General features: G+C 44.3%; 3 protein-coding genes across 12 annotated transcripts; all 3 read right to left on the reverse strand.

Moving 5' to 3' along the window:
- Positions 1 to 639: 639 nt before the first annotated feature.
- On the reverse strand, positions 640 to 3,216 carry PLD6 (phospholipase D family member 6). Of its 3 annotated transcripts, none has more exons than XM_015876591.3 (2): positions 1,982 to 2,533; positions 640 to 1,823 (listed from the first exon to the last, which is right to left on the reverse strand). In XM_015876591.3, exons 1-2 carry the CDS (start codon positions 2,373 to 2,375, stop codon positions 1,582 to 1,584), a joined length of 636 nt encoding a protein of 211 aa, XP_015732077.1. In that variant the 5' UTR covers positions 2,376 to 2,533; the 3' UTR covers positions 640 to 1,581. The 3 variants fall into 3 exon arrangements, 1 of the variants encoding a protein (XP_015732077.1); XR_014934071.1 differs by lacking the exon at positions 1,982 to 2,533 and adding an exon at positions 3,080 to 3,216 and having other exon boundaries at positions 1,686 to 1,823; XR_014934072.1 differs by lacking the exon at positions 1,982 to 2,533 and adding an exon at positions 2,837 to 2,975 and having other exon boundaries at positions 1,691 to 1,823.
- A 113-nt stretch (positions 3,217 to 3,329) lies between these two features.
- FLCN (folliculin) lies at positions 3,330 to 16,996 on the reverse strand. 5 transcript variants are annotated; one of them, XM_085514674.1, is made up of 12 exons: positions 16,888 to 16,996; positions 13,139 to 13,418; positions 12,230 to 12,376; positions 11,535 to 11,756; positions 10,827 to 10,987; positions 10,161 to 10,252; positions 9,213 to 9,403; positions 7,992 to 8,105; positions 7,511 to 7,634; positions 7,017 to 7,148; positions 5,493 to 5,598; positions 3,330 to 4,732 (listed from the first exon to the last, which is right to left on the reverse strand). In XM_085514674.1, the coding sequence occupies exons 2-12, from the start codon at positions 13,385 to 13,387 to the stop codon at positions 4,531 to 4,533; spliced, it is 1,740 nt and encodes a 579-aa protein (XP_085370800.1). In that variant the 5' UTR covers positions 13,388 to 13,418; positions 16,888 to 16,996; the 3' UTR covers positions 3,330 to 4,530. The 5 variants fall into 5 exon arrangements, with proteins under 5 accessions (XP_085370800.1, XP_085370802.1, XP_015732072.1 ...); XM_085514676.1 differs by lacking the exon at positions 16,888 to 16,996 and adding an exon at positions 14,090 to 14,363 and having other exon boundaries at positions 12,230 to 12,357; XM_015876586.3 differs by lacking the exon at positions 16,888 to 16,996 and adding an exon at positions 14,090 to 14,363.
- On the reverse strand, positions 16,745 to 27,917 carry COPS3 (COP9 signalosome subunit 3). Of its 4 annotated transcripts, none has more exons than XM_015876587.2 (12): positions 27,821 to 27,917; positions 25,189 to 25,318; positions 24,219 to 24,331; positions 24,064 to 24,113; positions 23,153 to 23,245; positions 22,258 to 22,437; positions 20,917 to 21,057; positions 19,984 to 20,157; positions 18,947 to 19,033; positions 18,649 to 18,762; positions 17,988 to 18,068; positions 16,745 to 17,739 (listed from the first exon to the last, which is right to left on the reverse strand). In XM_015876587.2, the coding sequence occupies exons 1-12, from the start codon at positions 27,873 to 27,875 to the stop codon at positions 17,686 to 17,688; spliced, it is 1,272 nt and encodes a 423-aa protein (XP_015732073.1). In that variant the 5' UTR covers positions 27,876 to 27,917; the 3' UTR covers positions 16,745 to 17,685. The 4 variants fall into 4 exon arrangements, with proteins under 4 accessions (XP_015732073.1, XP_085370804.1, XP_085370805.1 ...); XM_085514678.1 differs by having other exon boundaries at positions 27,677 to 27,917; XM_085514679.1 differs by lacking the exon at positions 22,258 to 22,437.
- Positions 27,918 to 27,978: the final 61 nt, after the last annotated feature.

A 27,978-nucleotide genomic window follows, 5' to 3' on the forward strand; every position in this document is an offset into this window, starting at 1 on the left:
CTAAACCAGAGAGAGCAAAGTACGTTGCAGAATGCTAAAGGTGACGGCAGGTAGGAGATAGGTTGGAGACCTGGTGATGTGGATGGCTCCGGATTTTAAAGAATCAGTTCTTTGAAGGGATGAAGTTTTGGGGAGAGAGAAGGGAACGCTGCAAGTCTTTGGGTGGCATCAGCAGTAGCAGCTCAGTGCTGGCGGTGCACAGCTTCAGCCAAAGGAATCCTGGATCACAGCACACAGCACGCTCTGCTCTGCCCTTGTACTCAACAGCTCTGTGCTCCTAATGGAAACAAGGAGCTGAGAGCAGGAGCTGAGCACAGGACACGCTCCCAGCCCTCCACACTAACTGCACCTGGCAGCAGCGATGGCACAGTGTGCACACAGCACCTGTGGAATCAATGCTGCTGGTAAACGTGGGGCTGGAGCCCAGCATGGGAGGCTGTGGATCACAGCCCTGCTGCTGTGTGCAGCCCCAATGGCTCCTTGCATCAGACCCATCCAGGAAACGATGCATCGCATGTGATTCCATTCCCTCTGCCAGGGGCTCCTGCTTCTCTGTGCGCACGAGTTCCTCGCCTCCTCCCTCCTCCTCTCTTCCACTCCCATTTTATTCACTGCTTTTCAAACATTCACTGTTCCCTGTAATAGAAACATCACTTTTTGTCACTGTATTTATTCCTTACGCAGCCGTGTGTGTCATGCTCAGTTCCCATGGATGTAGCCGATCGTTTTTATTTTGTAAATACAATGACCTAACTTTACGTAAACGAAACCCTAATAAACTATTTTTGCACCACCCTTTGCACGCCGTGCACTGCTGCCTTTGTTCAACAACAACATGATGCAAAACCTGAACGGGGTTGAGCTGCCTGCTCCCACAGTGACACCTTGCAAAGAACACGCAACAAGAATAACTTGGAACAACCAGCACGTATTTAAAGGAGCACACATTAAACCTGCTGAACCAGCCCCGCAGCAGAACACGCTGCATCTGAACACGTTTAAGTTTAAGCTTCCCTCAGTTCTTTCTGGGGACTCCCTGCTCTGCAGGAAGATGAGCTGCCGCTGCAATCTGCTCTCACACATTGACACTGCAGCTCCACTAACCTCAAACCAGAGGAAACTCATTTTACAAACCCAAACTTCCTATTTCCCACATTTCCTTCCACAAACCGTCAATAACTCGTGCAAACAAAAGGACAACGGCTGTGCTCACACTCAGACAACCCCCAGCTTCAATGCAGCCCTCAAAAGCCTTCAGGTACAGCTCCATCCTGCAGCACCACGAGCTGAAGAGCATCCAGAGCTTGGAGAACACCCGGCTCCCTGCACAGGTCCTGAGCACAGTGCAAACATCACCTCACCCATTGCAGGGCACAGCAATGAGCTCCATCACTGAGCCCATCAGCTGGGTCCCTCCTGCTCCTTTGGCACCTGTGGCAATTTAGGGTTGAGAGCCCTTCAGCTCAGGAGGTGCTTAACGAAATTACAACCAGATTGGTAATAATACATCGATGGCTATAGATAATAATAAACCCTTGAATGGTGTCAGTTCCACACCCCTCCAGCTCAGGGGGAAGCTCCTTAATCATTTTCCTTAGGAAAAAAGGTGTAGTTCCCAGGGTCGTACTCTTCCCAAATCCTTTCAAACTCATCCAGGTAAGGCCGCACAATCTCCGCGTCCTCCACGATCACCACGTTCTCCCTGTTGCTGTGAATCGCCTCCATGGTCCAGTTGAGGGAACCCGTGATGAGCATCTTCTTGTCCACGATGGCGAATTTATGGTGCATGAAGGCCACGTCCTGGTTGTGCCGCACCTGGATCCCTGCAATGACACGACAAGGATGTGACGGGCACCCAGCGCTGGGACAAATCCCCTCCCTCAGTAGTTAATGGAAGGCGCAAAGGCAGCACCGAGCGGGACGAGGCAGGAGCCTCCAACCGAGCCCCCCCAGCCGGGCCCGGCTCCATCCGGCATCTCACCCAGCAGCCGCAGGACGCCGATCTGCGACCCCCGCAGCGCCATGTACTGCGAGTCCGTCACCACGCGGATCCGGACCCCGCGGCGATGCAGCACGGACACGGCCCGGCCGAGCTCGGGGCTGGAGAAGGCGAAGAGGCAGAGCTCGAGGGAGCGCCGGGCCGACAGCAGCCGCCGCAGGAGCCGAGTGAAGGCGCAGTCCGAGCGGGGCAGCGGGCACGGGCACGGAGCGGGGCGGCCGTCGCAGCCCTCGGCCTCGGCCTCGGCCAGCAGCTCCTCGGTGCAGCAGGGCGGGGACGGGAAGAACAGCACCTCGCGCACCGACCGGCGCCGCCGCCACGCGGCCAAGAGCGCGGCCAGCCCCGCACCGACACACAGCGACAGCACCGCGCGCATCGCCACGGACCGGGACCGACACCGGGACCGACACCGAGACCCGGCCGCCCCTCGGCCGCCCCGCAGCGCCGCGCTGTGTCCGTGCGCTGTGACGGCTGGAAGCGGCGGAGCTGGAGCCGCCCCGTCCCGTGACCGCACGGCAACACGGCTGAGATACGGAGCGGAGGAGGGCGGTGAGACGGGCCGGGCTGCGCCTTCCTGCAGCCGGGTCCATGCAAAGGCCCCATTAAGGATCAGCCGGGCAAACAGGGAGCTCCGCTGGTACCTCCCTGCCTGCAGCTCCCGGCCTTGCTCTGCTGGAAGCACAGCACGAACCTTGGGCTCAACCCTTCTGCTGCTGCAGGAGCCACATCTGTGCACACAAACGCGGCCATAGGCAGGAGCTGAGGGTTACACGGCTTTAATGCTTGGATAGAATCGTGCTTTAGGAACATCTAAATCCCAAACGTGTCACATCTCACCTGCTGTTACACAGCTCTGCAGCAGAACTGGATCACATCAAAGGCAGCCACAAGAACAAGCACCAACCTTGTACTTAAGATCCTGACTCCATGCGTTTCTATTCACTGCTGCCATTTTTGTTCACTATCACATTCACTTTATCACATTCATGACTCAAAGTTTCCTTTCCTGTGGGTAAACCTTGAGTTCCTCCATTCCTTATCAACAATGGGAAAACACCTGAGAACCCTGAAATTAAATACCTGGTTAATTGTTGATTAATCCATGTTTTTCTCTAGGTTTGTTTGCTGATTGAACATCCTGTTATGTCCAGCCAAGCATTTCCAGTTCACGTAGCAGCTCTTGTTCCACACACATGACCAAGTTAAGAGGCCTGTTAAATGCTGCCTGTTAGACACGGGCTAAGATGCAGGAACTTGTGAATCAGCTGCTGCTCACACACACACACACACACACACACACACACTTAAATCAAGACCAAATGAGGCTCTGTCCATTTTACAAAAATAGCTCTTCATGAGATTTAATGTCTGTCTCCATTTTATAGACGTTCCAGACAAAAGCAACCTGCATATTTTATACAGAACAGAACTGGAACACCCCGCTCTGAGCTCCATCCTCAGCTCAATGAGAGCAGTGGGTGTCAAACCTGCCTCCAGCTCATCACAACCACCTGCGGTAACGTCCAGCTTTACCCAAGAACGACCCAGGACAAAAACTCCATCACTTCACAACACACAGCGGGTCCTTACAGTGCACTGAAGGAACGTCTCTTTTAGGTCAGATCAAAACCGCACCAACGTTGTCGTGAACTATTAAGCATTCCAAATGGCTACTACAGAGTTATATGAGGGAGCACCTACAGGTTGGATCTGCTTAACTTAATTAGGTAGCTAGAAAACTATTTCCGAAGACATAAAGAACACACCAGAGAGCCTTACCCTGGAGAGGTAATCTTCATTATTTGGATGTTTTGCAACACAGGCAAAACAAGGTATTGTACCCTGTGGAGGGGTGAGCAGGCTGCATGTGGAGACCTCTGCTATCACAATTCCCCCTCCCAGACAGGATTTCCAAAGCAAATGCTGCCACTGTCTCAAGTCAAGCCATAAATAAATAAAAGCGGAGCGACGCGACTCCAACAGGAAACTCCTGACTTTTGCTACAGCAGAAAATAAGTGTCTTTCATCAATCTGAGTGCTCGTCAATAATTTACACGTGATCCTATTCCCTGTGACATCACTTGGTTTTAGTTCTTGGTCTCTCAGACATTTCGGAGCTGTATGTGAGATTCGGAGAGGTCAGCTACATCCATTCGCAGGAGCTCAGGATGCTGTCACAGGTCTCTGAGTCTTGCCAATGAAATCTAAGAGTGATTAAGCACCATAATGCTTCAGGATGGCAGCATGGGATTTTAATTACTTCACGCTGATTCTTTGAGTGTTGCTGTATTTTAGCGTGCAGGTCTAGATGTAGAGTTTCAGGACAGACAGCAGCAGTGTTTATTAGCACTTATTAGTCCAGTCTCACAGCAAGTAGAAAAGACTCAAGTGACTCTTCAAGTTAGTTTGAGGACCGTGAGAATAGCGATGAGGTTTCACTACCCTCCTAATGCACATGCTGCAGGCTCAGAAGTGGTAACTTGGGGGTTCCCTGCAATTATCTGAAGGCAGCAAGTGAGGTTGGGCACCCTTTAGTTCCGAGACTCTGAGGATGTTGGGCTGCGAACTGTTGACATCAGGTGGGACTTGTACGTCTTGCTCAGGCCAGTCATCCAGAACTTCAGAAGCTTGACATTGTCCTCCTCTGCAGCTCCCAGGATGCTCAACAGTTTCTGGGTATCTTCCTTGGGTCTGCTGTCCACTTTGGTGAATTTAAAGAGGACCTTCACTTTACTGCAGGAAAGAGAAACTCCTGTCACTATTACAATTGACTCGTATGCATCAAACAGGCCATGGACTCTAACTGGAATATCTCACAGCACCTACTGCAACTACATGTTAATAAACATCTCTGACAGCATCCCATGGAGACCATCCTCAAGCTTTAAACAAAGAAAGAGGGAGAAGAAGGGCACAAGAAAAAGGGAGATTAGTTAAGGGGAATCAGTCATTTTCAGTAGGAATACGTGTGATCCTACTCTTTTTCATTCTTGTTAGAAGTAAAATAATTAGCTCTGACAACTGGGAATCTCCCTGGGAGGCACTTCCAGCGCCCATCTGGCCTTCAGATCATAACTTAAATTATTATTTCACATGACTCTTTGGTCTTCCTTTCTAACTACTTGCATCTTTGAAATGAGCTGCCCGGAGGCACAACCCTGACATCTATTTGGCACGTTATCTGCACTGGAATACAGGGTACATTGACAGGCTTATACGTTTGCATCCTTAATCCTCATCATGTGCATCGACAAGTATTGTCACGTAGGTAACGTCCAGATGCAAGAAATGAAGCATAAAGGTTAAGAACTGCTGAAAGCCAAAGAAGGATCAAAGTAGAACTCTGACACTCTCATCTCCCAGCAGTAAAGATGACTGCTCTCAAGACCAAAGTAAAAGTTACCTGACTATGAGTTTGCCCTGCACTCTGCTGTAACCATTCCAGGGTTCATAGCAAAGAGATCTCTCTGACCGCAGCAGGAGCAGTACTTACTTCATCCACTCCTCTTTCAGGCAAACAAGGCACTGGTCCACAACATCTACAGAAAGGTTCTGGTTGGTCAGAGCAGCTTCGATCTTGTTCAAGATTGTAGGACCAACTGCAGGATCAGAATGAAGGGAAACAGTGAGAAACAGGATATACAACCTATAGGTGGAAACTGACAGCTTTACTAGTAATATCAAGGACTAACCCATTTATCCTATGGCCAAGGCCTGAGTACCTGCTGGAATTACAAATGAATACATCTTTGTTCCACCTCTTAGTCTGATAAAGATTTCTGGTTTGAACTCACTTTTCACCAGTACTTTGACATGGTGCATTAACACAGTTTATTTCTATGTGCAGAAAGCTTGCAGAAAGCTCAGGTATTAATAACAGCACAGCACATTATCTCTGAACTAATAGAGCCAAATTCCTTCTCAAGCCAGGAAGAAATCTACCTGTTCTAAAAGGTCAAAGAACAGGCTTCCAAGGCCTGTTTTCATTTCCCATGCTTTAAAGAGGAAATAAAGATCATCCTACTAAAAAACCTCAAATCCAAGATGCAACACTGAATTCTGTGAGGGATCCTGGGACATGCACACAGGTTCAGGGGCCTTTGTTTTTAAGGTTTACTTTTAAAATGGCTGTTTCCAGTCCCATATCAAAAGCTAATTACATATGCACAGTTATGAACATTCTTCATGCTGTTTATAATATACATACTCATATATGAATAAAAATATACATTAAAAGAAGCTAAGCAACTTAAGGCATTCCTTTCCTGGACCATTTATAGTATTCCCCAGGAGGTAATTTTCACAGCTCTCTATTGCCTAGTAAGCATGATGCTGTGCTACAATAGCCTTTCCTGAACAATTTCTGCCCAGAAGCTCCCAGACATGCCATTAATCAGATGGAAACAGAAAGCTATAATTATATACATTGGATCTACAGCAGCTGCTGGAGCACAGAAAGAAATCTACAGAGGGAGTGAATCTTTACATTGTACCTGAATGTTCAGTGGACAGTTAATCACCTGTCCATGTCTTTTGAGACAGACAACGATGCCAATACATTTAAGTCACTGACCAATGCAGGGAAAGAAAGGTCTGCCACTTCTGTCCCAGTCATACCAGTCTATTAAGTGGAGTATGGGAGATGACGAGCAACATCACTGTCCGCAGACGTTCAGCAGGTTAAACCAGAGACACTCAAAATAAACCAAGTACTTCAGGACAGAAAGTGTTTGCCATAGTTTTCAGAAGAATTTCCCCACAATTGATACTGAATCAATGTTACAGAATTTGTTTCCCATTTCTGAGAATTAATAAGCAAAACACTGATCTGCTATATGGTATATGGTAGATCGAACCTCAACAGCTGTAAATTCTCAGTCTCTGTCCCACAGTCATCTGGCTTCCTACTCAGACTTCCTTAAAGGCCAGCACATAAACAGCATAAAAAATGGTTAAGGATCAGGATTCTTATTTTATTCTCAGCGATCCAAGTTTCTTCACTGTCCAAAGCACCCACCTCGATCTGCCGCAACAGGGCTGCCACTGGTGACAACAAACTCGTACTTATTGAGGGACTGCTCATCTTCCAGCAGAGTTGGGTAGAGAGTGGACCGGGTAGCAGCGCGAACTTCCACAAGGACTGCAAATTCTAGAGCAACAGAAACCCAAAGCAATATCATCTATAATGGCCCAGACTCTAAACCACAGCTACATACTGGACTGGATGATCTTTTAGGTCTTTTCCAACCTTGGTGATTCTATACCCTGCTCCAAAAAACCCACAGCTCTGTCAGCTTACAATGCATGGTGCAGTAGGAACCAGGACTGTCAGCTATGGTGCCATAGTGGTTACAATAGGTGACACACTTTCAACAAGGGATATGGGGAAGTGGTAAAGACTGTAGTTCATGCAGCATTTTTAGACTATCTGATAATTCTTTATTGAAAAATATTAGTGTCCTTTAACATAATACGACAGGGAAAGGAGAGGGTTCTCCAATGAGTTCTTACCAGATGACAGTATGTGGGATGGGATTTGGACATGTGGGCTAAGCCCTAAGAAGTTGCACCGATATGCCTCTTCATACTGATCACTGTAGGGGATGATCCGCACACAACCAACAGGCAGCATCGTCTAAAGAAAGAAGGAAACTTACTGAGAGACCCAATGGATATAAAGCAGCAAAGCACAGTTTTTCACCCAGCTTCCAAGACCAGCCAAGACCTGCAGGACTGCTGGTACAGATTCTGCTGATCAGAAGGGAGAGGAGGGATCAGAAATATCTCACTCTGCTTGAAAGAAAGACTATGCAGTTGCCATCTATGGACAACCAAGAAATCCAAAGGTTGGACTTTAATCTCCCCTCAAAATCATGTAATTTAGAACACATCTTCCACAAGTTAACATATTAGAGGCAGGTTATTATGAAAGCTGGACTATTTAAACACATGTAAAAACAAGCATCTGGGAAACAAAGGAAAAAGTCTCTACCCGTAGCACATCAAAAGCAGACTGGACAAGATCCATGTCTCGAGCTTTCCAGATGACCTGGTTCCCCATCAGAACATGCCAAGCCAGCATGCGGAATGCTGATGCCCCAAGAACCTGAAATGAAACCATACTGCATTTGTTATGAAAGTCAGGGAAATGCCCAGTCTTCCCAGTTAAAACACATGCCACACAGGAAAGCATCTAAAACCAGACAGCAGGAATGAACATGAACATTTAGCAACAGTTCAAAACCCAGCACCAAGATTAAGTATTTCTCTGACAGATGCTAAAGGTGTCAGACTTGTGCAAAGTAATTTTCACCACCTCTTACAGCTTCACAAATAAACAGCAGCAAAGTACCACCCTGCCAACGTGGCCAACCAATGATCCGAGTCAGCATTAAGCACAGTAAGAGAATGTTTCCAATCCTTCAGCTCTCTGGCAGGGTTACACAAATCAGCTGCTTCTTGGCTGAGTTAGTGGGTGGGCAAGATGGATACAGGCCTGTTTGGAATGGGACTGAATGATTTCTATTATGTGGTAACTTTCACCCATTTCTCTGATCTGTGTTATGTTCCTAACAGTGATTCAGGCATGAAAGATGTAACAATATGCTTAGATAGGCCTCTAAAGGTAGCCAGAGGTTGCAATATGGTGTAGTTTAATAGCTTCTAGCATTCCAAATTAGGACAAAGGAGAACAAGTGGCAGATAAAGCAGATCAAGAAGTAGAAGATACTTGTCAAGAGCATCCAGGAAAACAAGACGGGTCTCACATACAGAGCCTTCCCCTCAGAGTAACTGGAAGCACTAATGACAAGTTAAATCCACACAGACTGAACCATTTGTTCCCTATTTTTTTTCCCCTTAAGCATTTTTGTTGTAAGCAAACAATACTCAGAGCTCTGAATGTGCATAACCTCTGCATTTACTGACATGGCTTTTGGGAAGGACAGAAGTGCAGAACTGGAGAGAAATCACATGATCCCATCCACATGACAGATGACTGGAAGAGGGTCAGGACAAGCAGAGCATGACCTCAGAGAGGGCCAGGATCTCAAATGCCATTAACACTGTTACTAGCTATGTACGTATTGCCTAGAACAGGAAACAAATGCAAACTGAAGGAAAAAAAAGTATCCTTTTCAAAATACAGTGTCGGAAGAATGAGAAATCATTAGCTCCTGAATTCAGAATCAAAGTAAATGTGCTCCTCTCTTACCTGCCTCATATGCCTGAGAGAGCGGAAGACAGACAACCTTCTGTGAGCCACGTTCCATCTGTTGCAATCTGGCATCAGAGATGTTTCAGGAGAGCATTTAGATAGTTCCTGCCCTTCTGCAGCATCTGGCTGGGAAGAAGGCTTCTCTTCTTCCTCAGATCCATCCCAGCCTTCTGACTCTTCTTTGAGGTCTAGCAAACAAACAGACAAGAGCAACCTGAGTTCTCATTATAATTGCAGCTAAGTCTGGAAATCACCTTGGAAGTGCCTACACAAACTACAGATAACTGTTTTTGGCTGCATGTGGAGAGAAAGTATTTGGAATACAATAACTGAAAACACCAGTGTCACCAGCCTTAAAGTATAACTAAGTTTTGCACCTCAGATATAAAATAATCATTGAAAAGTCAACAAGGAAAGTTCATCTTTTATGGAACAAAACATCACATCCTCCAACCAGCTGTGCGTCCTCTGTTCTTTCTTTAAGGGTCACTGCCACAGCTTTTAGGCAGATTTTGCAGATTCTATTCTAAATGGAGAAATAAAATCACTAAATATAAGAATTTAAGATTCCTTAATTTTAGAAACTTGGTAGGAAAAAAAAAGAGCAAGAAGAAAGCTCCATATTTTGCCTGCAAATTCTTCTGGCTATAGAGATAAACTGGGAAGGCCAACCCAGCCAGAGAACAATAATGACAATGATGCAATGTTCCTACACAAACAATAAACAACATAAGTGTATGCAGAGAGCCTACAATGCCACAGGCATTGATTTCATGTCCCTCGAAGTCACAGTCATATGGGAAAGCACATCAGCTACTGCAGGGCTACCATTAAGGTGGGGTCCAAGAGAGATGGTTGCACTTGCTATGCTGGCAAAAGCATTTGGTGTTTTACCAGCCACAGTGTTCTTAGAGGATCTTCCAGCTCTGGAAACTCTGGCCTCACCTGCAAGTTTTTCCATCTGAACAAGGGTGTCTTCAGTTGGAGCTCCCTCCAGAAGTTTCTCTGTAAGCCGGCTGCCACAAGCTTTCAGAAGCCTGGAAACATTGAAAAACAGGTAGAAGCAGCAGGCAGGCTTAATGAATGCCAAGCAACAAAACAGAGAAAGAAGCTTGGTGTAACAAAACATTCAACCATTTACCAGTACGTGTTCCTTATCCACACGCCTACATGTTCCTTTGTCCTAACTACCAGTGTTCTAATTGCTCAGTCACTGCAAGGCCTACCATTTTGCAATTACCTTGTGCAATACGCTTATCCCCAACCCAAGTCACATGCCAGCACTGCATCCCTCTCTGTGGCGTCTTTCCAGGGAATTCTGATGACACACTGAGGGGTGGGAGTGTCTTTCCTTGCATTTCTCCTTCCTTTTCCTCGTACTTCAGTTTTCCCATCAATAGTCACATAAGGAGATTTACTTCACTGCAATAAGAACTATTTCTGCCTTAAAGCCATCACGAGGCCTACTGTGCTCAGCTCCTTCCAATTCAGAGACTTCTTAGCAAAGTCCAGCTTACTACATCAAGAAAAACAACCCAAACATTTCCACCCTTTCAAAATAAGGCAATATTTTCTTTGTGTTCCAGAAGCCAGAAACACAAGTGATATTACCAAGCAAAGGAAGTGTGCAAACATGCCCACAGGTTCTCATCGTTGGTCAGGGATGTTAAGGAACGGGCTGCGTTGCCATTGCGCTGGTGCAGGAAGGGGGTGAATGCTGTGTTCATCCGCTGAGCACGCTGAGGGCACCCAAACTGCTCAGCTTCAAACACCTGCAGCACAGACAGTGAACAGTGTAACAGTCTTATAAAAGGCTGATAGAAAACTAAAATCACCAAAACGCTAAGGAACACCCACAACAGAAAGAGGTGCATCAAACACAGTCATTCAAATACACTAAATAATGAGGGAAGGTAAAATACCTTATTCTTAGATTGATTAACATTAGCATTAAGTAACACATCAGCTCCCAAAACTTTGTCCTTCACTACTTTGGGTACTTAAATTCTAACAGAGCTATTGTGTGGCAGTTTGGAGCCTGAAAGGCATCACAAATGGCTTAAAAGAACAAAGGTGGCCTCTCTCCTATAGACCCAGATACACACAGCCCTTTTACTCCTTGTATCAACCTTAAACTGATTGCAGTGAGCCAGAGCAGCTTTTGGATTAAGATGCAGAAAGCTACCAAAAGGCTGTACTAATATTACTATACTAGTAATAGGTGAACGGTTGGACTGGATGATCTTTTAGGTCTTTTCCAACCTTGGTGATTCTATGATTCTATAATGCTGAGCCAAAAGGACTCACTCACTGACCCACCTTAAGTGCTTTGCCCTGAAGTTCATCGATGATGCCTCTGATTTTTCCCAGCAAGAAAGGCCATGAGTTGATGAGGTAAATCCGGTCCATCATGATAGTGATGATGCTGTACCAGCGCTGGAAGCCTCGGGCCAGGCTGTCTTTGATAAAGAAGGTGTGGCTGAACACAAAACCATGCTGTTCATCTCCAAAAAATATAGGCCCTTCACGTCCTGGGCAGACCTGAATGGGGGGGACATACAGACCAAAGAAGCTCAGCTGGAAGAGCAATGAACTGTATAACAAAAGCTTGCTGCTATTTAACAGACATCTGATGAATAAAACAATTTTTTTTAAGGCTGCTATCTAAAACCTGTGGTCAAACAAACATAATAAAGCCTTCAATTTATCTTTATTTTACAGATTTTGCTCAGTTCAGCTACAACACTGTGGAGAAATCACAAGGAATTCCTCATGCTGGCACACAAACACTAGTCTGTAAAGCTCTCCATTTATATGAGACACTGAATGTCAGCAGTTTATAAAGACCAATTATTTCTCAATACAAAGCAATAGATGCCAACATTTTTACACAAATAATTTATCAGTTTATATTAAAAACACAAACAATAAATGCACAGGAGTGAAAATAAGAGAACTTTCACATCTCAGAAGTCAAGAGGAAAAGCATCCCCAAGGTAAGGCCCTGTTGTTACCTCACAACTCAGACTGCGAACGCAGGCCTGGCGCACAATGCTGAACAGCTGGGGGTGGTTTGGGTGCTGGTGACTGACATACTTGATCGAAGTCTCCTTGTCGTGGCTGACAAACCCAGGATGTCCTCCTGCAAGAGAGCGGCAACCCTGAAGACAGAAAAGCAAATCCAAGCATAAACGAACATGCAGATTTCAAAGGTTTCCAGCTGCCTTTGCGTTTTCCCTTCTAAACGTAGGGTAGCATTATTTACACATATAAACTCAAGTATTCAGAATGCAAGCAGTTTGAGTCAGGGTGAGCACTTAAACTCAGATCCTTTCTATGCCAGTTTTCCACTGCTGAATTTGATTGTGCATTTGATGGTGATGGCTCTGCAAGCAGTACAAGTCAGTTCATAGCACCTGTGAAAGCAACTGGCCAACAAAAGCACTGGCCATAACCTAAAGGCAAGTAAATAACAAGTAGCTCAGATCAAGTGCTAATAGTAGCCACACAAAGGAAAAACTAAAAACACAGTTTTTTCTCTAGTTTTAGGAGCTTTAAGGTTGGTTTTGTTTTTTTTTTTCCTGTTCCCTATTTGACGTTGCTGCTAAATATTGCTATTAATCAATGGTAGAACCTGGTCTAATGAAGCAGAAACCTTTGAAGGCCGAGGGAAGCGTCTCTCAGACACATGAAAATCACACGCAGGGCTTAAAAAGACCTTAACAAAGAAACTTGCTTTGTCTGTTTGCTTAATAACATTTCCTTCAACTTCTGTTGTGGGTCACTGCAGTTTATAAGGACTTTTTTAGTACTGTCAGTTATATGAAAGCACAGGGGTAGTTCATGTGTTCATCAGATAACCCAAGAGCCCTTTAGTCAAGCAAAGAAACACTGATGTTCTGTGTACAGCTATTCACACTTACCTCACACATGTCTGACTTCTTTGGCCCTGGGCTGCTGGAATCAGCGCTGGCACCTTCAGCTGGGCTGTGCGAGCGGATCCTGCTGCTCATCTGGATGCCGCCTTCCTCCTCTTCCGCCTGCTCATTCTGCCCAGTGATATCCCCGCTGCTGGCACCTTGAGGAAGCGGTGAATGTAGAACCTCAGTGCAAAAGAGGGTGCGGGGACCGTGGAGCTCACAAAAATGGCAGAGAGCAACAATAGCATTCATAGCGAGAGCTCAGCACATCCGTCAGGGTCTCCTGCAGGTGAGTGAAAAAACACATAGCATCAGTATACAAACTGACACAAGTACTGCTGTTAGAATTGCTGTTACAACACCCCATGGGCCTGTCAGGTGTGAATGCTGATCTGTGTCTTTCCAAGAGCTGCTCAGCTGGGGTGTCCAGCACAGTTCCACCCTGGGCTGTGCTCATACCTTCACAGGACAGGCCCAGAGCAGCACAATCACTCAGAACCTGGGCACCTCAGGCCGTGTCAGGATGGGGCTGTGCCGGCCCAGTGCTGTGCTCAGCCATCCTTAAGGATCTCCATGCAAGCGTTTCTCAGCCAAACCGATGGCACAGCACAGAGAAGGGCCCTCAGAGGCCACCAGCCCCACCCGTGCCGTGTGCTGCCTGCCCAGGGCCCAACTACGGCCTGGGACAGCTCCATGGCGGGCACACGGCGGCTCCTCACCGCCCTCAGTACGAAGCATTTCCCCTCGTATCTAATCTAACCGTCTCCTCTTTCAGCCTGAAGCCGTTTCCCCCCGTTCTAACGCTGCATCCTACAGGCCCGGCCCGGCGCTGTGTGTCCACCCCCGGTCCCCACGCAGCCACACGGTCGGTCCCGGTCCCGGTCCCGCTCAGTGCCCGCTCCCCCACTGCCCGGCCCACCCCCCGCTCCCCCAGCCCCGTTCCCGTCCTCTCACCGCTCCGGGCTTCCGCCCCGGCCCGTCCCGTGGCTGCGGGCAGCTGACACACGCTGACCGCCGGGCCGTACCATCCTACCGGGCCGCGGGGGGGGGGGTGCTGGGGAGGAAGGCAGGCAGCTCCCCGCTGTTCAGCCACCACCAAGGAGCGGCGAGGAGCGGGATGAGGCTGCAGAGGGATCGGGACGGGGATGCAGCTGGTGGCCGGACAGCAGGGGGCTGCCCGCCTCCACACACAGCTCCCGGCGCACTCCTCCCCCCCCGCGGCAGCGGCAATGACCGCGACCCGCAGCCGCCCAGTCACGGGACTGGGAGCAACCACTGCTGGGAGCGCGGGGGGGTGAGACGAGACGGGGCGATTAAAGGCAGCCAGCAGCGCTGCTAATTAATACAGCACCGCTAATTAATACAGCACCACCACTTGCAGCAAAGGCCTGATTCAATTTCCATGTAACCTCAGAGCCAGTGCTGGGCAAGGACAGCAGCACAATAAGAACAAAAGCACCCCCCCAATAAAGAACAACACCTAGAGATGAAGGCAAACACCAAAGCTCTACCATCTCGTTCCTTCAGGCCAAGCATTTAAAGACAAACTAAGAGCGGGCTGGTTTGTGACCTTTATTTTCCAATAGTACATTGAAACAACTGCTCAGGACGAACCTCGTGGGCTGCTGTGGCCATGCAGAAACATCTCCTACGTTACACAACACAACACACACGGTGGGGCGCAGTTGTACTGCCCAGAAGTGCCTCCAAGTACAAGTGTTGCCTACAAGGCAACCTGGGTTATGCAGAAGCACTTGGTGCGATGGCAGCACTATGGATGTTCACAAGGGGCAGTACGCACGGCTCCCATGTGGCACAGACATACAAGGGGGGCTGCTACACGGATTCCAGCCTTTTTTTCTTTAAAAACAACCAAAAAAACCTCTGCATCGTTATATTACCAGCTAAGAGTGAAGTAGACCCCCCTCCTGTGGCTAAGAGCTGTAGTTGCAAGACAAGGGCTCCCTCCAGAGCTGCACTGTCTCTTTGCAAATGATGGCGCATTGAACTATGATATCAAAGCATGATAGCAGATATCAAAGCATGATAGCAGATATCAAAGCATGCTCAGAGCAGCAGAGCACACAGCGTTCTTACGTTTGGATCTACAGTCCTTCCTTGCAATAAATACAAATTAAAAGCAGAAAGCTCAAGTGTTCTCAATGCGTCTCAGCTCACCGCAGCCCCATGCAGTTAGTTCCAAGACTTGAAGGAGCTTCTTCATTTAAAAGCTCTGACTTGGTTTCATCAGTATCTCAGGACACACAGACCTGAAGCACATAGTCAAACCATTGCTCAAAAGCCTTTTCCCAAAGCACTTTTGGTGAATACTTCAGACTTTGGGACCTGACTTCAGATTTTCCACCAGCAAGTAACAAAGTGCCTCCTTAAAAAGCAGATCAAGAACAATAGTGCGATATATTGTTTGAAAATACTACACAGATCTGTCTGCCAGCCCTCCTGATGTGCAGTATAGGTTTATTTTATCTATGTCAGGAAAAGAAACAAAGCAAACACAGCTTCTATTTGCCAGGTACGTCTATTAATTTGCTTGTAATTCCACAGATATAAAGGCATTCACCAGCCCTCAGCAGAACGTCCGTGCTTACTAATAGGAACCAGCAATACAAAAAGCTCAGCTACTGCAGAGAGAACATTTCTGGTTCTTCTCAGGCTTCACAAATGCACTGTGCATACATTCCCCTTTGGCAATGAGGTGAACCATCACCATTTCTATGTGGCAGTCTGGATTTGCAGTGCTTTACTGCACACAACTGTAAACATTCCCATAACCCTGCTTTGTGCCTGAGCCCACAGCGCAGCTCATCGGGTATTGAACACAGAACCAGAGCTAAAAGTTACATGAGCGTTTTTAGGACTGAAATCACTGCGGGATTAACTAGAGGGAAAAAAAACCTCAAACATTAAAAAACATAAATATATTTAATGACAAGACCAGTAAGGCGTGTTTAGGTGTAAAATTTGCCTTTAAATATGGAAGTTGCTGATAGGAAGCACAAATTCTCAATGGTGAACAACTAACACTGTGGACTTATGCTGTGTTCACTGCTAAATTGTTATTTTATGCTTTTAAATACTTCATTTGGCACCTAGAGAATAACCCCGGGCAGAGTCGTCTCCTAGAAAGCAAACTACCACCACGCAGCCTCTGCTAGAATCAAGAGACCAGCTTTAAATGAAAACCCCAACAGTTCTGTATCTGCACTGGAAGCACAAAATGGATTATTTTCAACCACAGGTGACCTCAATACAGACAAGTTTAACATGGCAAGAGCCAGAAATGCTTAGCTCCCACTTTGACACCTGATAAAAGCTGGCAGGTTAGCAGCAGCAAGCAGCTCCTATTCAGATGTTTAAGCAGGAAGCAGTAGGTGCTGAGCTTCACATATTCTGCCTTGATGACAGGTTTATGTATGCCTGATAGTAGGAGATTTGCACTGATGTGAAGGATCTCAAAGGTGTTTGAACAGGCAGAATCTTCAGATACATGAGAGCTACAGGAAAATAAAAATCCCATTGATTTAAGAAGTGAAACCCTTAAAGACGCCAACAAAAAGTGAATTAATAACTAGATGCCATTCCAGCAAATTAGTTCCAAATGAAATTGTTTTTTATGAGTTGTATAGGGCTCCATAATGAAGAATCATATTTAGAAACAAAGAAAGGATCTATAGCACAGCCTTCATTTAGAACTGATTTCCACCACAGAAAAACAGTAGTGTGTTGAATACCTTCGTGCTGATTGTATAGGAACAAAAACTTAAACTTCTTTCAGCGTGAACAACTTCATATCCAGCATCTTCCAGAACACCCAGGTCTTCCGATTATCCTTGTTTAGGCCTAGTAAATTTGATCCAAGAGCAAACATTATTAGGAAGTATTTTGTACCAGAAGTTTAAGATTATCAACAGCTCTCACGTATGGTTTCCCTAAAGCAACTTCTGCTCTTCACCAAAGTCACCTACCGAGGCTTTAATACCTTTCGAGAAGAACATGGTTCTCATTTCATCATTTGAGACAGCAGCCAACTACACTACGTATATGCAAATTATGATGTAGAGAAGCTCCACCCCTCTCCCCCCACCATACACATGTCTGCAGTTTGAGCCAAATTTAAATACAAAACGAACCAGTAATTATCTTGTAAATGAACCAAAGCTAGCTCGCATTCTTCCCTGAATAACACTTTTTTTTCCTGCAGAGGAGGAAAAAGGACTGCTACAGAAACACAGCAACATTCAAAACCTTTAAAACAAAAGGTAGATTATTTAATGCATTAACGATGTTAATCTGAAGATAAATAAATCCACAACAGACTTTTAAGTTTCTTTTGAGATTTCCTTTTTCTTTGCGGAGAATATTTCTGAAATTATACAGTACTGAGAGGGTGTTCTTTTATTTTCTCAATGTCCAGGTGAAAAGCAAAGCTCAGTTCTCTCTGCTCTCTTCATGGAACTCCTCAATGCCCTATTCCAGGCGTGATTCTCTTAAGCTTTTACTTGAAAGCGGAGTAGTGAGCAACATTAATTTCAGGAATAACTGGATGGTTTGGTCCCTGAGTCATCTTCTTGAGAGCCCATACTCTGAAAGATAAAGAGTGATTGCTTCAAAACCAGGTCTGAAGAATTACCTTTGAGACAGACTTTTCTTTGAAGTTAACAGGGATGGAAATCAAGTGGATATGAAATAACATCTTTTTTATTTTAAAGCACAATGTTTAAACACGTTACACTGATGTAGAATTACTATCACTATCAGTACAAACATTCGGCACAATGTACTCACTGCACTCGGGTTCTTAAATACTCTCACAAAATGTTAAATCAATTACCTTCTGCACAAACTGAGGGTTCACAGTGATCTCTTGATCCATGGCTTTCAGTCGTTCATCAAGCTCTATACATTTCAGCATCTTAACACAGAAAGAAACAACAAAAAAACATACTAAGCTGATTGCTTTGTACAGCTTGTAAAAGATCTTCAAGATACTTTATGGCTGTGTTATGGACAACCAGCAACATTTGCCATCACAAAAATTCCGTGTCAAAATGCTCTTTGCCTTCATATCCCAAATGAAGCATCACATCCCTTTTTATTCCCTTATTTTAATTAATATTTTCCCAACAATCCTTTTTAAAGCCATTGATTGACAGCCCCATGAGGGTCAATGACCTCAAACTACAGGCATATCACTGTCAACCAAACCAACCCTTGAACAATCCTAATCCAGACAGTTTAAAGAACTTCACACCATCAGCATTAAGCAGTCAGTCTACTGAAACGTCTCAAGCTGTACAGAAGATAAAGCAGGAAGGTCATCACTGATTACTACCAATCTAAAACTTGTAAATTCTGGTACTGTGAAATAGCAACAATTCGTAGCTCTCCATCCCTATGTGTAAGTTATCAACATGGACTTCTCCCAGAAGCAGACTACAGACTAAGGTTAATCGGTAGGAATTCCAGAAGCATTAGAAATGTTGAAGATTTACCTCCTGATCAATGTTATGAAGCATAGCTGGGTTGTTATACTTTTCAGGGTTATCGTGGAAACAGACCATACCATCCTTCTGATTAATACTTGCAAAGATTTCACCATCTTCTATCTGAAATGAGAGAGTTTAAAATAAAGCATCACCAAGAACAGAATTTCAGGTATCCACGACTCCATATGGGATTTCATTCAACACGAAACAGTATTCTTCAGCCAAACACACGCTGCCAAACAAGACAATCTTCCACTGGATCATTATTTAAACTTGGGCAGTTTAGTCACGTTGCAAATCTTACCATGTGGAGGACGTACTTTTCTGCTTCTTGGGGCCCCGACAACTGCACTCGACTTGCCATGTCTTGTAATGACAGTGTTAAAAATGTCTGAAATTTAGAAAACACCAAGCCAATGAAATTATACACCAAGAACTTCTGCCAGTCCTTCATGGCCTAAAAATACAGTCTTGTTTCTGAAGTTGGATGGGATGAAACAAGCAGAACACATAGCTGTTACTTACAAAAGCACCATGACAGCAGAGTCAGTTCTTACTCCAAAGATTCCAGTTTGTTATGCTGTGCATGAATGCAGGCCAAACTCATGGAGTCGTTACTTCATTTCTGCAATCTCTTTCTGTCCCTTAAGAGTTGTGATCACATCCAACCTCTTACCCAACATTCAAACCTAAATAAGGCAACTGTCTACCCCTTCACTACTCCCACAGTCACTTCTACCACAGCAAATATTGTTTTAGCTTAAGAAAAAGAGCTTCCCCCTGATCTCTTTTAAGGTTTAATCATCTCTTCAGCTAAGGACCAGATCACTACATTGCTTCTGCATTTCTTTTACCTGATGCTTCCAAAATCCATGCTATTTACTCGTTCTCAACTAACGAAGTAACCTATGAAGTTCAGTTTTCCTATTTTTGAACAAAGATGGATATTATGGGTTATTTGTGTTCATGACTTTTTGGATTATGTATTAAATGACCATGGGCTTATCTCTCTCATTCACAGTAGCAAAACCATTGACTCAGATCAGCGTATTGCCACAGGTACTAAGGTTTGGAAGCTTCTGTGCAAAAAGGAAGGAGGTAAGCAGACATATACCTGGATACCATCATCCCTGGCAGTACCCAAACTGCTCTGATAGAGGCTTACTGAACCACCTTTTCATTAAAGCTCAAGTAGCTAATCAAATTGGTTTTCTACATAAAGCACCTTAAAGTCTCATAATGGTATTTCACACACATGAATCTGTTTTAGTCATTTCACTGTGACACGATTACATTATCATTTTGCACTTGTTTGAATCAATTTCAACCCCCACATCTTACCTTGGTTAGCCTCTGAATATTCTTTTTGTAGAGAGATGACAAGCATTGTTTAACCAGCCCCATGTTGTTATCCCTTGTGAATGTTTCACTGTGTTTGTTCACCAGATTCCGGAGCTCCGAGGGTTTATTGGTAGAATAAACTTGTGCTAATTCATGGTAAGCATTGCTAAGGGGCTGCAATTAGAAAAATGAGAACTTTTTAAAGAATGCAGTGCTCAACCAGCCTTACAAATTCAAGTCACTACTTCAACATAAGAAGCCATGCAGGCTAAAGGAAATTAAAGTAGCTCAAGTGCCTCTCAAAATACAGGTGATGCCCATGCAGCTCTATAGGGAAACAACAGCTCCTTGTCCAGTCGATCTGCATTAAAGTAATGTAAGACCTAATAAGCACTGGTCAAGGATCACAATATGACAATCTTGAGTTACTGAAAAAACAAACAAAAGCCAGAGAAGAGCCTTTGGTTGACTATCAGATGAATAAAGCTGAGTCTGAGTTCAGTAGCATGGCATTCGCAGTTCTAATATTTGTTCTAATCTCTAAGACACTGTCAGCCCTGATCCCATTGAATCCCAGCACGGACAACACAGAATTATATACCCATAGTGAACTGCACATTGAATGCCAAGTGAAACTTGTCAACTTATATTTGAGCTCTAAAGTAAAAGGTTATCAAGGGATGTGCAATATCAGTGAGGAGAATACTGATAATTACAAAGTCCTATTCAACTCAAAAGACTTCATTTCCAATATGAATACCATTTGTAATAGACACAAAAACTGCCAGGTAATCTTTAGCCACAGTAGACTAGAAAAACAAGAATGTGAAACATTAAACAGCATCACCAAACGAGGGTAGAAAAATGCTTGCAATATGGTTTTTATTACCCACATGCATTGCTCTACGATTCAGCTGCTTTTGCAAGACTTACCTTAATGAACCTACCAACTATCTGGGAAGTGTATTTTGGTAGCTGTTGAACTTTGCCAAGTAGTATCAAAGAAACTAAAATATACTTTTTATATGATTCCAACATAATATGACTAACTGCCATGGCTGGAGTAGTTATTGCCTAAGCAAGAGAGAAAGAAATGAAACAAGTTTAATATTCTCATTGGTAAAATGCAGTAGCTGCATTAACAACATCTCAGTTTAAACCTGCATGCACAAAGGATGCGCTGACACATTAGATTCACTCCTGAGTGTTACAGCTTAACTTGTGTCAAAAGTAACTATCTAAAACATACTAAAAAAACAAACAACTAAAGTTCTATATGAAGTACTCAAAACGTCATATATTACAGTAATGCCTAACTTAAAAAGCCCTGTTAAGATCAAAGCAAAATTTCTTTGTTTTATATGTATCTAACATTGGACTGTAAATCACCAGTGGCTACTTGTAACAAGGAATGATCCCATGAAAGCTGAATTTGCACACATCCTTACAAAGATTTCATAAGAGATATCATGCAACCTCTTATTTAACCATGATGGAAGAGGCTTGCAGAACAGTAAGCAGCGATTTTAGTTCACCCCAATATTGCTACTCAACAGCCTACCTGGCCTTATAAACAAATGCTGCGCTAGTTTATTTTGCACATTTGACAAAGTTTTTCCTCACTGAGTTCCTTGAATTTTGCCATTCTCTCTTCTTTCAAAGAAGAAATAAAACAATCCTTATTATAACAGGCATGAACTGTAACTTCCATCAAAAAATTAGAAAAGCTGAGAAGCAAAGCCATCGTGCTCTTTGAAAAGACACAGTTCTGAGTACCAGCCTGTTTCTAGGCGAGCAGTAATAAGCGGGCACTTGAAAATATTTATAGTGAGATAAATTTAACATCAACCTTTGAGTTGCATAGCTTTATGGTGCATTAGTTGCTTGGCTGTGACTTTCTAAGAAGATAACACTTCTAAATTCAGTTTGTTACTTCACTCTGTACACCAAGAGCACCATTTAGTCTATACTCCTTATGAAACAGCTGATAAATGAAAATGAACCCCAATCAGTTTTATACACAGTTACAATGCACACAGATAGAAAAGCAAATCCAATGTGAATGATGGACAGAAATACAGGTCTATTAATAGAATTGCATCCTAAAGGTTAAGAACAAAAATAATCAGACTGTTTGTATTTTATACAAGGTACACATCTTTCTATTCTGTCCTTCGTGGCAATTCAGAGATGACTCATTATCCCAGTGGCATTATATGTGCCATTTTTGCTTTTCAATGCACCACAATTGAGGCTGATCAGTTTTAAAGTTACCTGTTCGTAGAAGTAGAGTGCTCTTTCAAAGTTCTTTAGCCCAGTGTATATCATCCCACCATAGTAGTAATAACATAAAAAGTGCTTTGCATCGTATGCCCCATTTTCTTTACAAATATCCATCATGTCCACATCTAGATATGGGAGGGCAGGTTTAAAGCATTTTGCTAACAAACAGAGCTACAAGAAAACAAATCAAGTTTCTTAAATTAGCTATTTCAAATACCCACAAAGATGACATTGAAATTCAATTCATGTAGTAGTATTTAGTATACCTCACTCCTCTGAGAGTTAAAGAAACAGTATGTATGTCACAGTAGAGGCATAACATGGATTATACATTGTATTGTGATATTTGGAAAAAAAACAGATTGTAAACTTCTGTAAATTATGTGAATCCTAAAGAAATCAGACTAAGCGACAAAGCAGCCTGAAACTCCAGGCCTTCCAAACTACCGTGCTGGCAGCACAAAATATTGCACTCAACATTCTCATCCAATTCTAAGTCCCAGGAGCCAAGAATGAGACAGGAGTGCAAATCCAGGCCAAAGACACAGAGACAAACATGCCTTTTGTCAGACTCGAGCAAACAGTATTTGGCCAGTACACTTACACTGTCTAAGAGAAGCTGTGCACAACTTCCAGCCCATAGAGAAGGACTTTCAGAAGTCATGAACAAAACTAAAATCTAGAGACAAGTGCTGAACATTTAATAGGAAGAGAAGGGAGTTTTATTTCAGTATACCACATTACAGACTACTGGAAAAGAAGTAAAAACAAAATCACAAAACCCAAAGCTTTCTTTACACTGCAATACATGAACATGCATTTCTCAAACAGCTACAGGTACTCTACAAGCTTTCACCCTCAGAAAAAAGCCCCGTGTTCCTCTTACCTGGCAGAGATCTGCATGTATTGAGGTCAGCTGGTTTGTGTTCATCTGCATCTTGTCTATGGCTTGTCTGAGAATGCTAATTCCTCGAAGGGGCTGTCAGAAATTACATCTCTTTCAGATAATTTCTCATAGATGGCAGCACATTGGATCTTATGTTGACACTTACAAATGAAAAATAACACTAATTGACAGGTTCCGTTAAGTAATGATTAACTTGTGGTTCCCTTTTTGTAGGACATTGCAGTCACTCAGAAAACACAATTAGCCCATGGTATGTAACTTCTCCTGATCAACTAAACAAGGTCACCAATTCTGCTCCACAAAGACAAGTTCACCAGGAAAACAGTAAACTGTTCTGAGTAAACCTTTTATTGACTCCATGATTCCATCTAAATTCCTAGCAAATAAAGGCAAATCTCCCACTTCACTTAGTCCAGATTTGATCTCTTCATTCAAGCCAGATTTAACTTACTTTTCCAAGACATTTTCAACACCTAACCCCTAAAAAGAAATGTCCCCTACACTTTAAGGCATTTCATTAAGAACATTGTGTAAGATTGGTGAGAAGAACGCTGAAACATCTCTCTGACTCATTGGCTCTATTAGTTTTTGCAGCTCCCCCCTATTCATGCACACACACCATCTGAATAACAACCCTGGTACACCTGATTTCATGGTGTGAGAGCATGTTTTTAGCTAACTTCCCCCCAAATTTTAACTTATATTTTCTTTAAAGAGGTTTTAAAATCGTCTTGTAAGTTCATTACTGCTCAGTAGACTTAACTTACATAAGGAGTCACACAAAAATAGTTTACATGAAGTTAGCAGTAAACCTTTATGAAGCAAGTAATGTCCTTTTTAAGAACCTAGCTTTGTAGGCTCCTTATTTGTACTAGATGATATTTGCTCACCTGTTTTCTCTCCACAAGAGCATTTGTTAACTGGTGGCACAGGCCAGCAACTAAACAGAGAAAACAAAAGAATTCAGTAAAACAAGAAAACCAATAATACCAACCTATTATCAATATATAAAAAGATTTTTCTATAACAAGCTGAATTAACTTACAAGTGTCTGTTGCATATCTAATGTGTTCCCCATTACAAGTACTGATGAAGAGCTGCACCTGTGAGAATAATGTTTCGAAATCGGGGATGCTGGGCATAGAAAACTTCACAAACCTAAAACAAGACCAAAAAAAGTTTAACACATAACATTCAGAGATTAATTAAAGAAAACCAAAATGTTTTATCTTCAGTCTCTGCAGATACGGGTAACTGCTTGCAAGAAGCGCCAAAGTGGTCACGACAGATGGCATATGATTTCCCCAGGAGCTGCACAGCACTTGGAAGTACACTCTCAATGCATAGTTCTACTATGAATCTAATTAAAAACTAGGTAGGAACTAGCTATGAACAAAGACCTCTTTACCTGCTACAATTATAATCACAATAAATATCTAACAGTGAAGTTTTTAAACTAAACCACATAACTTCTCCAGACACCCGCTTGAATGTACCACAGATTTATCAACTATTACTTGATTAGACTTCTATGTCTTGCTAAGAGCTCTTTCTCTTCACTTTCACTTTCTCTCCATCCCTGCTGGTTCCTCAGCACCCTACAAGCTGTAGAGTTCCACGGTGCTTCTCCCATGAGTTGTGATTACACTACCTGTGTGCAATGAGAACTCTGCACGTGGCTTCATGCTCACAGTTTGGCTCACTCACGTCCTGCCAATTAGAAGTCCTGTACTTTTTTGCTGAAGGTAAAAACACTCATACAGGCATAAACGAGAAACAGATACAGCCTTAAGGAAAACAACATCACCATTTGGAAGTGATGATATTTTACAGGCTCCACATTTTTTTTCTGTTGAAAGCACAAATTTGCTTAAACGTTTCTTCTAATAAAAGATATATGACTAAAGGAAACTAAGCACTATTCTGCAAGAGACTGAAGAGGCTTGGTTGGCAATTCAGCATGTAGCTTGAAGTTTTGATGCTGTAATGGTTAATTAACAGAAAGCCATGCTTACAAGACAGCAAGAACTCCTAATGAGTGTTCCTGCACATCCAGGGCTCCAAGCACTGTATCCAGATGGGAGAGGTTTTTTGCTAGCAGTTCTCCGCTCTTATTGATCAGCTCACAAAGCTGGGTCATTTGCCCTGAAATAAAAAGCATCCTTGTCAGAGTCCAGTTAAAAAACACACATGCATTCCCATGCTTCATTACACCGAATCCCAATAAAATAAAACAAATCAGGATAACATAGAATCACCCACACAACTGATTGCTCTGCAGTATGTTAGGCACCAGTTCTCAAAAAATAAGGTGGCAGAGAAGCTTCTGACAGCAAAGGAAACCCGCAGAACATGAGCAGCAGCATCAATCTGCCTCATTATAGAGGGCTTCAGGATCTCATAGCGACACTAAGCTCAGCTGAGCCAAGTCTCCAAGACTCTGACAAGTTTACTGCGATGCCAAACTCTCTCCAATATGAATAGAAATTACCTACGCTTGCTCTTTCTAGTTGTTAAAAGGGAAAACGTATCTACCAATAACAGCACCCTCCTCTTTTCAAAACAATCATAGAAACACCTCAATAGCAAGGCTTGCTCCTTAACATTCCTCAAGTGCCTTATTCACTTTCCTGGTCTGTTCATTATTAATTACAAAAACCCTGCAACTAAACACCTCCAATAACAGGATTTTTTAAGTCTGTCCTTAACTTCATATAATTATTCCTACAGTATTGTTCTATTCATCGTGAACTGTAAGCACATTATGAAATGTGACTATTTGGAATTAGGAAGGTATGGTAAGCCCTTAGAAATAAAGCAGGGACTTCCCTCTTCATTATAGCAAACTGCTGTCAAAATCCTTTTTCTTCTTTTTCTCCTTCAAAACTACTAGAATTAAAACAGCATCTTTCTGAAGCAGAGAACTGTTTCAGTGTTCAAACCTTGTCGATTAGAGGGATAAAAGCAGAGCTCCTTTCACCCTTATAGAAGTCTTCATGAACTAAAGAACGGTGCTCCCATTCATAGAGATTAACACCATTCTCAAATTTCTCGGTCTTTCCCTTTGAAAACAAAACAAAGATGGAACCTGGGGAGCCTTACAAATGCAATGTTAATGTTGAAGTAAAACAGGGATCAAAAGGTCCATATGTGAGACCACAGACCAGGAACCCCAGACACCCATCCTCATAACATCTCTGTCCATCCAGATTTAAAAGTCCCAAGATAAGGATGGAAAGAAACAGGGCCTATAAAATCGTATTTGGCAATGGTATTCAAGCACTGCAAAAAGTCAGTTCTGCTGCTCTCCCCTGCACACAAATCCTCCTGTTCTATGGCCACCATCTAGCATCCACCCCCCATGAAAACAAACAGGAACCAAAACCACAAAGGAAAGAAAAAACAACAAACCCCAAACATGCTAAACATTAACAGCATGCAAGTAGGAGACCCACACAAGGCCTCGCTACATGGCCATTTATATCAACCCCTGTGCAGTTCAGCACTGACAGCCAGGGACAACAGTACACGTGCTTCCACCACTGCAGCCTGCACTCACTCCTCATAGACAGCACCTATCTGGCTAGGCCCCAATGGGAAAGCTTCCATGAAGGCAGCCAGTTTTCCCCTAGTACAGTGTTCACCTTCAGAATTACATAAGAACTCCCCAGTTAAACTAAATCATACATATCCTGTAGTCTGCTAATTACCTGCATCCTGCATAGGTACACAGATGTCTCCAGCATCTGCTTTCCTCAGTAAATTAAACCAAAGCATGACAGTCTGCACCCCACCCAAAAGTAACTGCCAGAGATAAAGCCTGAGGGCTGCAGAGGAAAGCATGAATTTCTGATAGCTTACAAACATCCACAGAACTGTAGGGGTTGGAAGGGACCTGGGGATCCCTCAGTTCAGCTCCTCCTAAGGCAGGTTCCCTACAGCAGGTTGCATAGGAAGCCATTCATCCAGGTGGGGTCTGATATCTCTAGAGGGGACTCCACTAGCTCTCTGAGCAGCCTGTCCCAGTGCTCTGCCACCACTGCAGTGAAGGAGTTCTTAGGGAGCTGCCCCACAGAAAGTTCGTCGAGTACAAAACGCTGTGATTACACGTGGGGTAATGAGAAGTTTGGCAACAAAACTGAGATGCCTTAAGTAGAGACATTCAAACGCTTTCTGAGTGTTGTGTAACGACAGCTCCGAGGCAGCCCCAGGCCTTTACCCTATTCAGCCGAGATATGTCAGAGATCCCAGCAGCACTGATAGACACTCAGAGCCCCACAGCGGGAAGGCAGAGCTCTCACTCCCAGCAGCCAGTACTTCTGCGATGCATTAATACCCCCAGCTCAGTCTCTACACCACCCCCGTGAAACCATCCCCATTTCCCAGCCCCAAAGCTCCATCCCAGCCGCTCCCCGTGGGCCTGCAGCCCTGCAGGAACACCCCGACAGCGCATTTAGGCCTCACCGGAGCCACGAGCAGCGCTCCGGACACACCCGGACATACCGAGCTCCGCACCACAGGGCCCAACTCCCACCCCACATCAATCACGACACATCCAGGCCGCAGCCCGCTCCCCACAGCCGCACTGGGTCCCAAGGGCCGCCGCCCCCAGCCGAGCCCCGCCCGCGGTTGGCAGCCCGCGGTCACCTTGTGCCGAGAGCTGCCGGACGCTGTTAACGAACTGCTCCAGCGCCGACGCCATCTTGGCGGCTGGCGGCGCGGCCGCGCGCGCTCCGTGAGGGGCGGGAAGGGCGGGAAGGGGCGGCGGGAAAGAGGCTGCGCCACGGGAACTGCCAACGCCAGCC

The sequence above is a fragment of the Coturnix japonica genome, chromosome 13 (genome assembly GCF_054131305.1).
Source record: "Coturnix japonica strain WE chromosome 13, WE-NBRP24, whole genome shotgun sequence".
In the NCBI taxonomy this organism is placed as follows: domain Eukaryota; kingdom Metazoa; phylum Chordata; class Aves; order Galliformes; family Phasianidae; genus Coturnix; species Coturnix japonica.

Coding starts and splice junctions, on each gene's coding strand:
- PLD6 (XM_015876591.3), bottom strand. CDS start 2,375: ATGCGCGCGGTGCTGTCGCTGTGTGTCGGTGCGGGGCTGGCCGCGCTC. Junction 1,824..1,981: donor CGGCGTCCTGCGGCTGCTGG/GTGAGATGCCGG, acceptor GTGTCATTGCAG/GGATCCAGGTGCGGCACAAC.
- FLCN (XM_085514674.1), bottom strand. CDS start 13,387: ATGAATGCTATTGTTGCTCTCTGCCATTTTTGTGAGCTCCACGGTCCC. Junction 9,404..10,160: donor TCAGATGGAAAAACTTGCAG/GTGAGGCCAGAG, acceptor TTTGTTTGCTAG/ACCTCAAAGAAGAGTCAGAA. Junction 5,599..7,016: donor CCCTGTTGCGGCAGATCGAG/GTGGGTGCTTTG, acceptor CTGATCCTGCAG/TTGGTCCTACAATCTTGAAC.
- COPS3 (XM_015876587.2), bottom strand. CDS start 27,875: ATGGCGTCGGCGCTGGAGCAGTTCGTTAACAGCGTCCGGCAGCTCTCG. Junction 18,763..18,946: donor AAAAGTACGTCCTCCACATG/GTAAGATTTGCA, acceptor CTCTCATTTCAG/ATAGAAGATGGTGAAATCTT. Junction 17,740..17,987: donor ACCCTCAGTTTGTGCAGAAG/GTAATTGATTTA, acceptor TTTATCTTTCAG/AGTATGGGCTCTCAAGAAGA.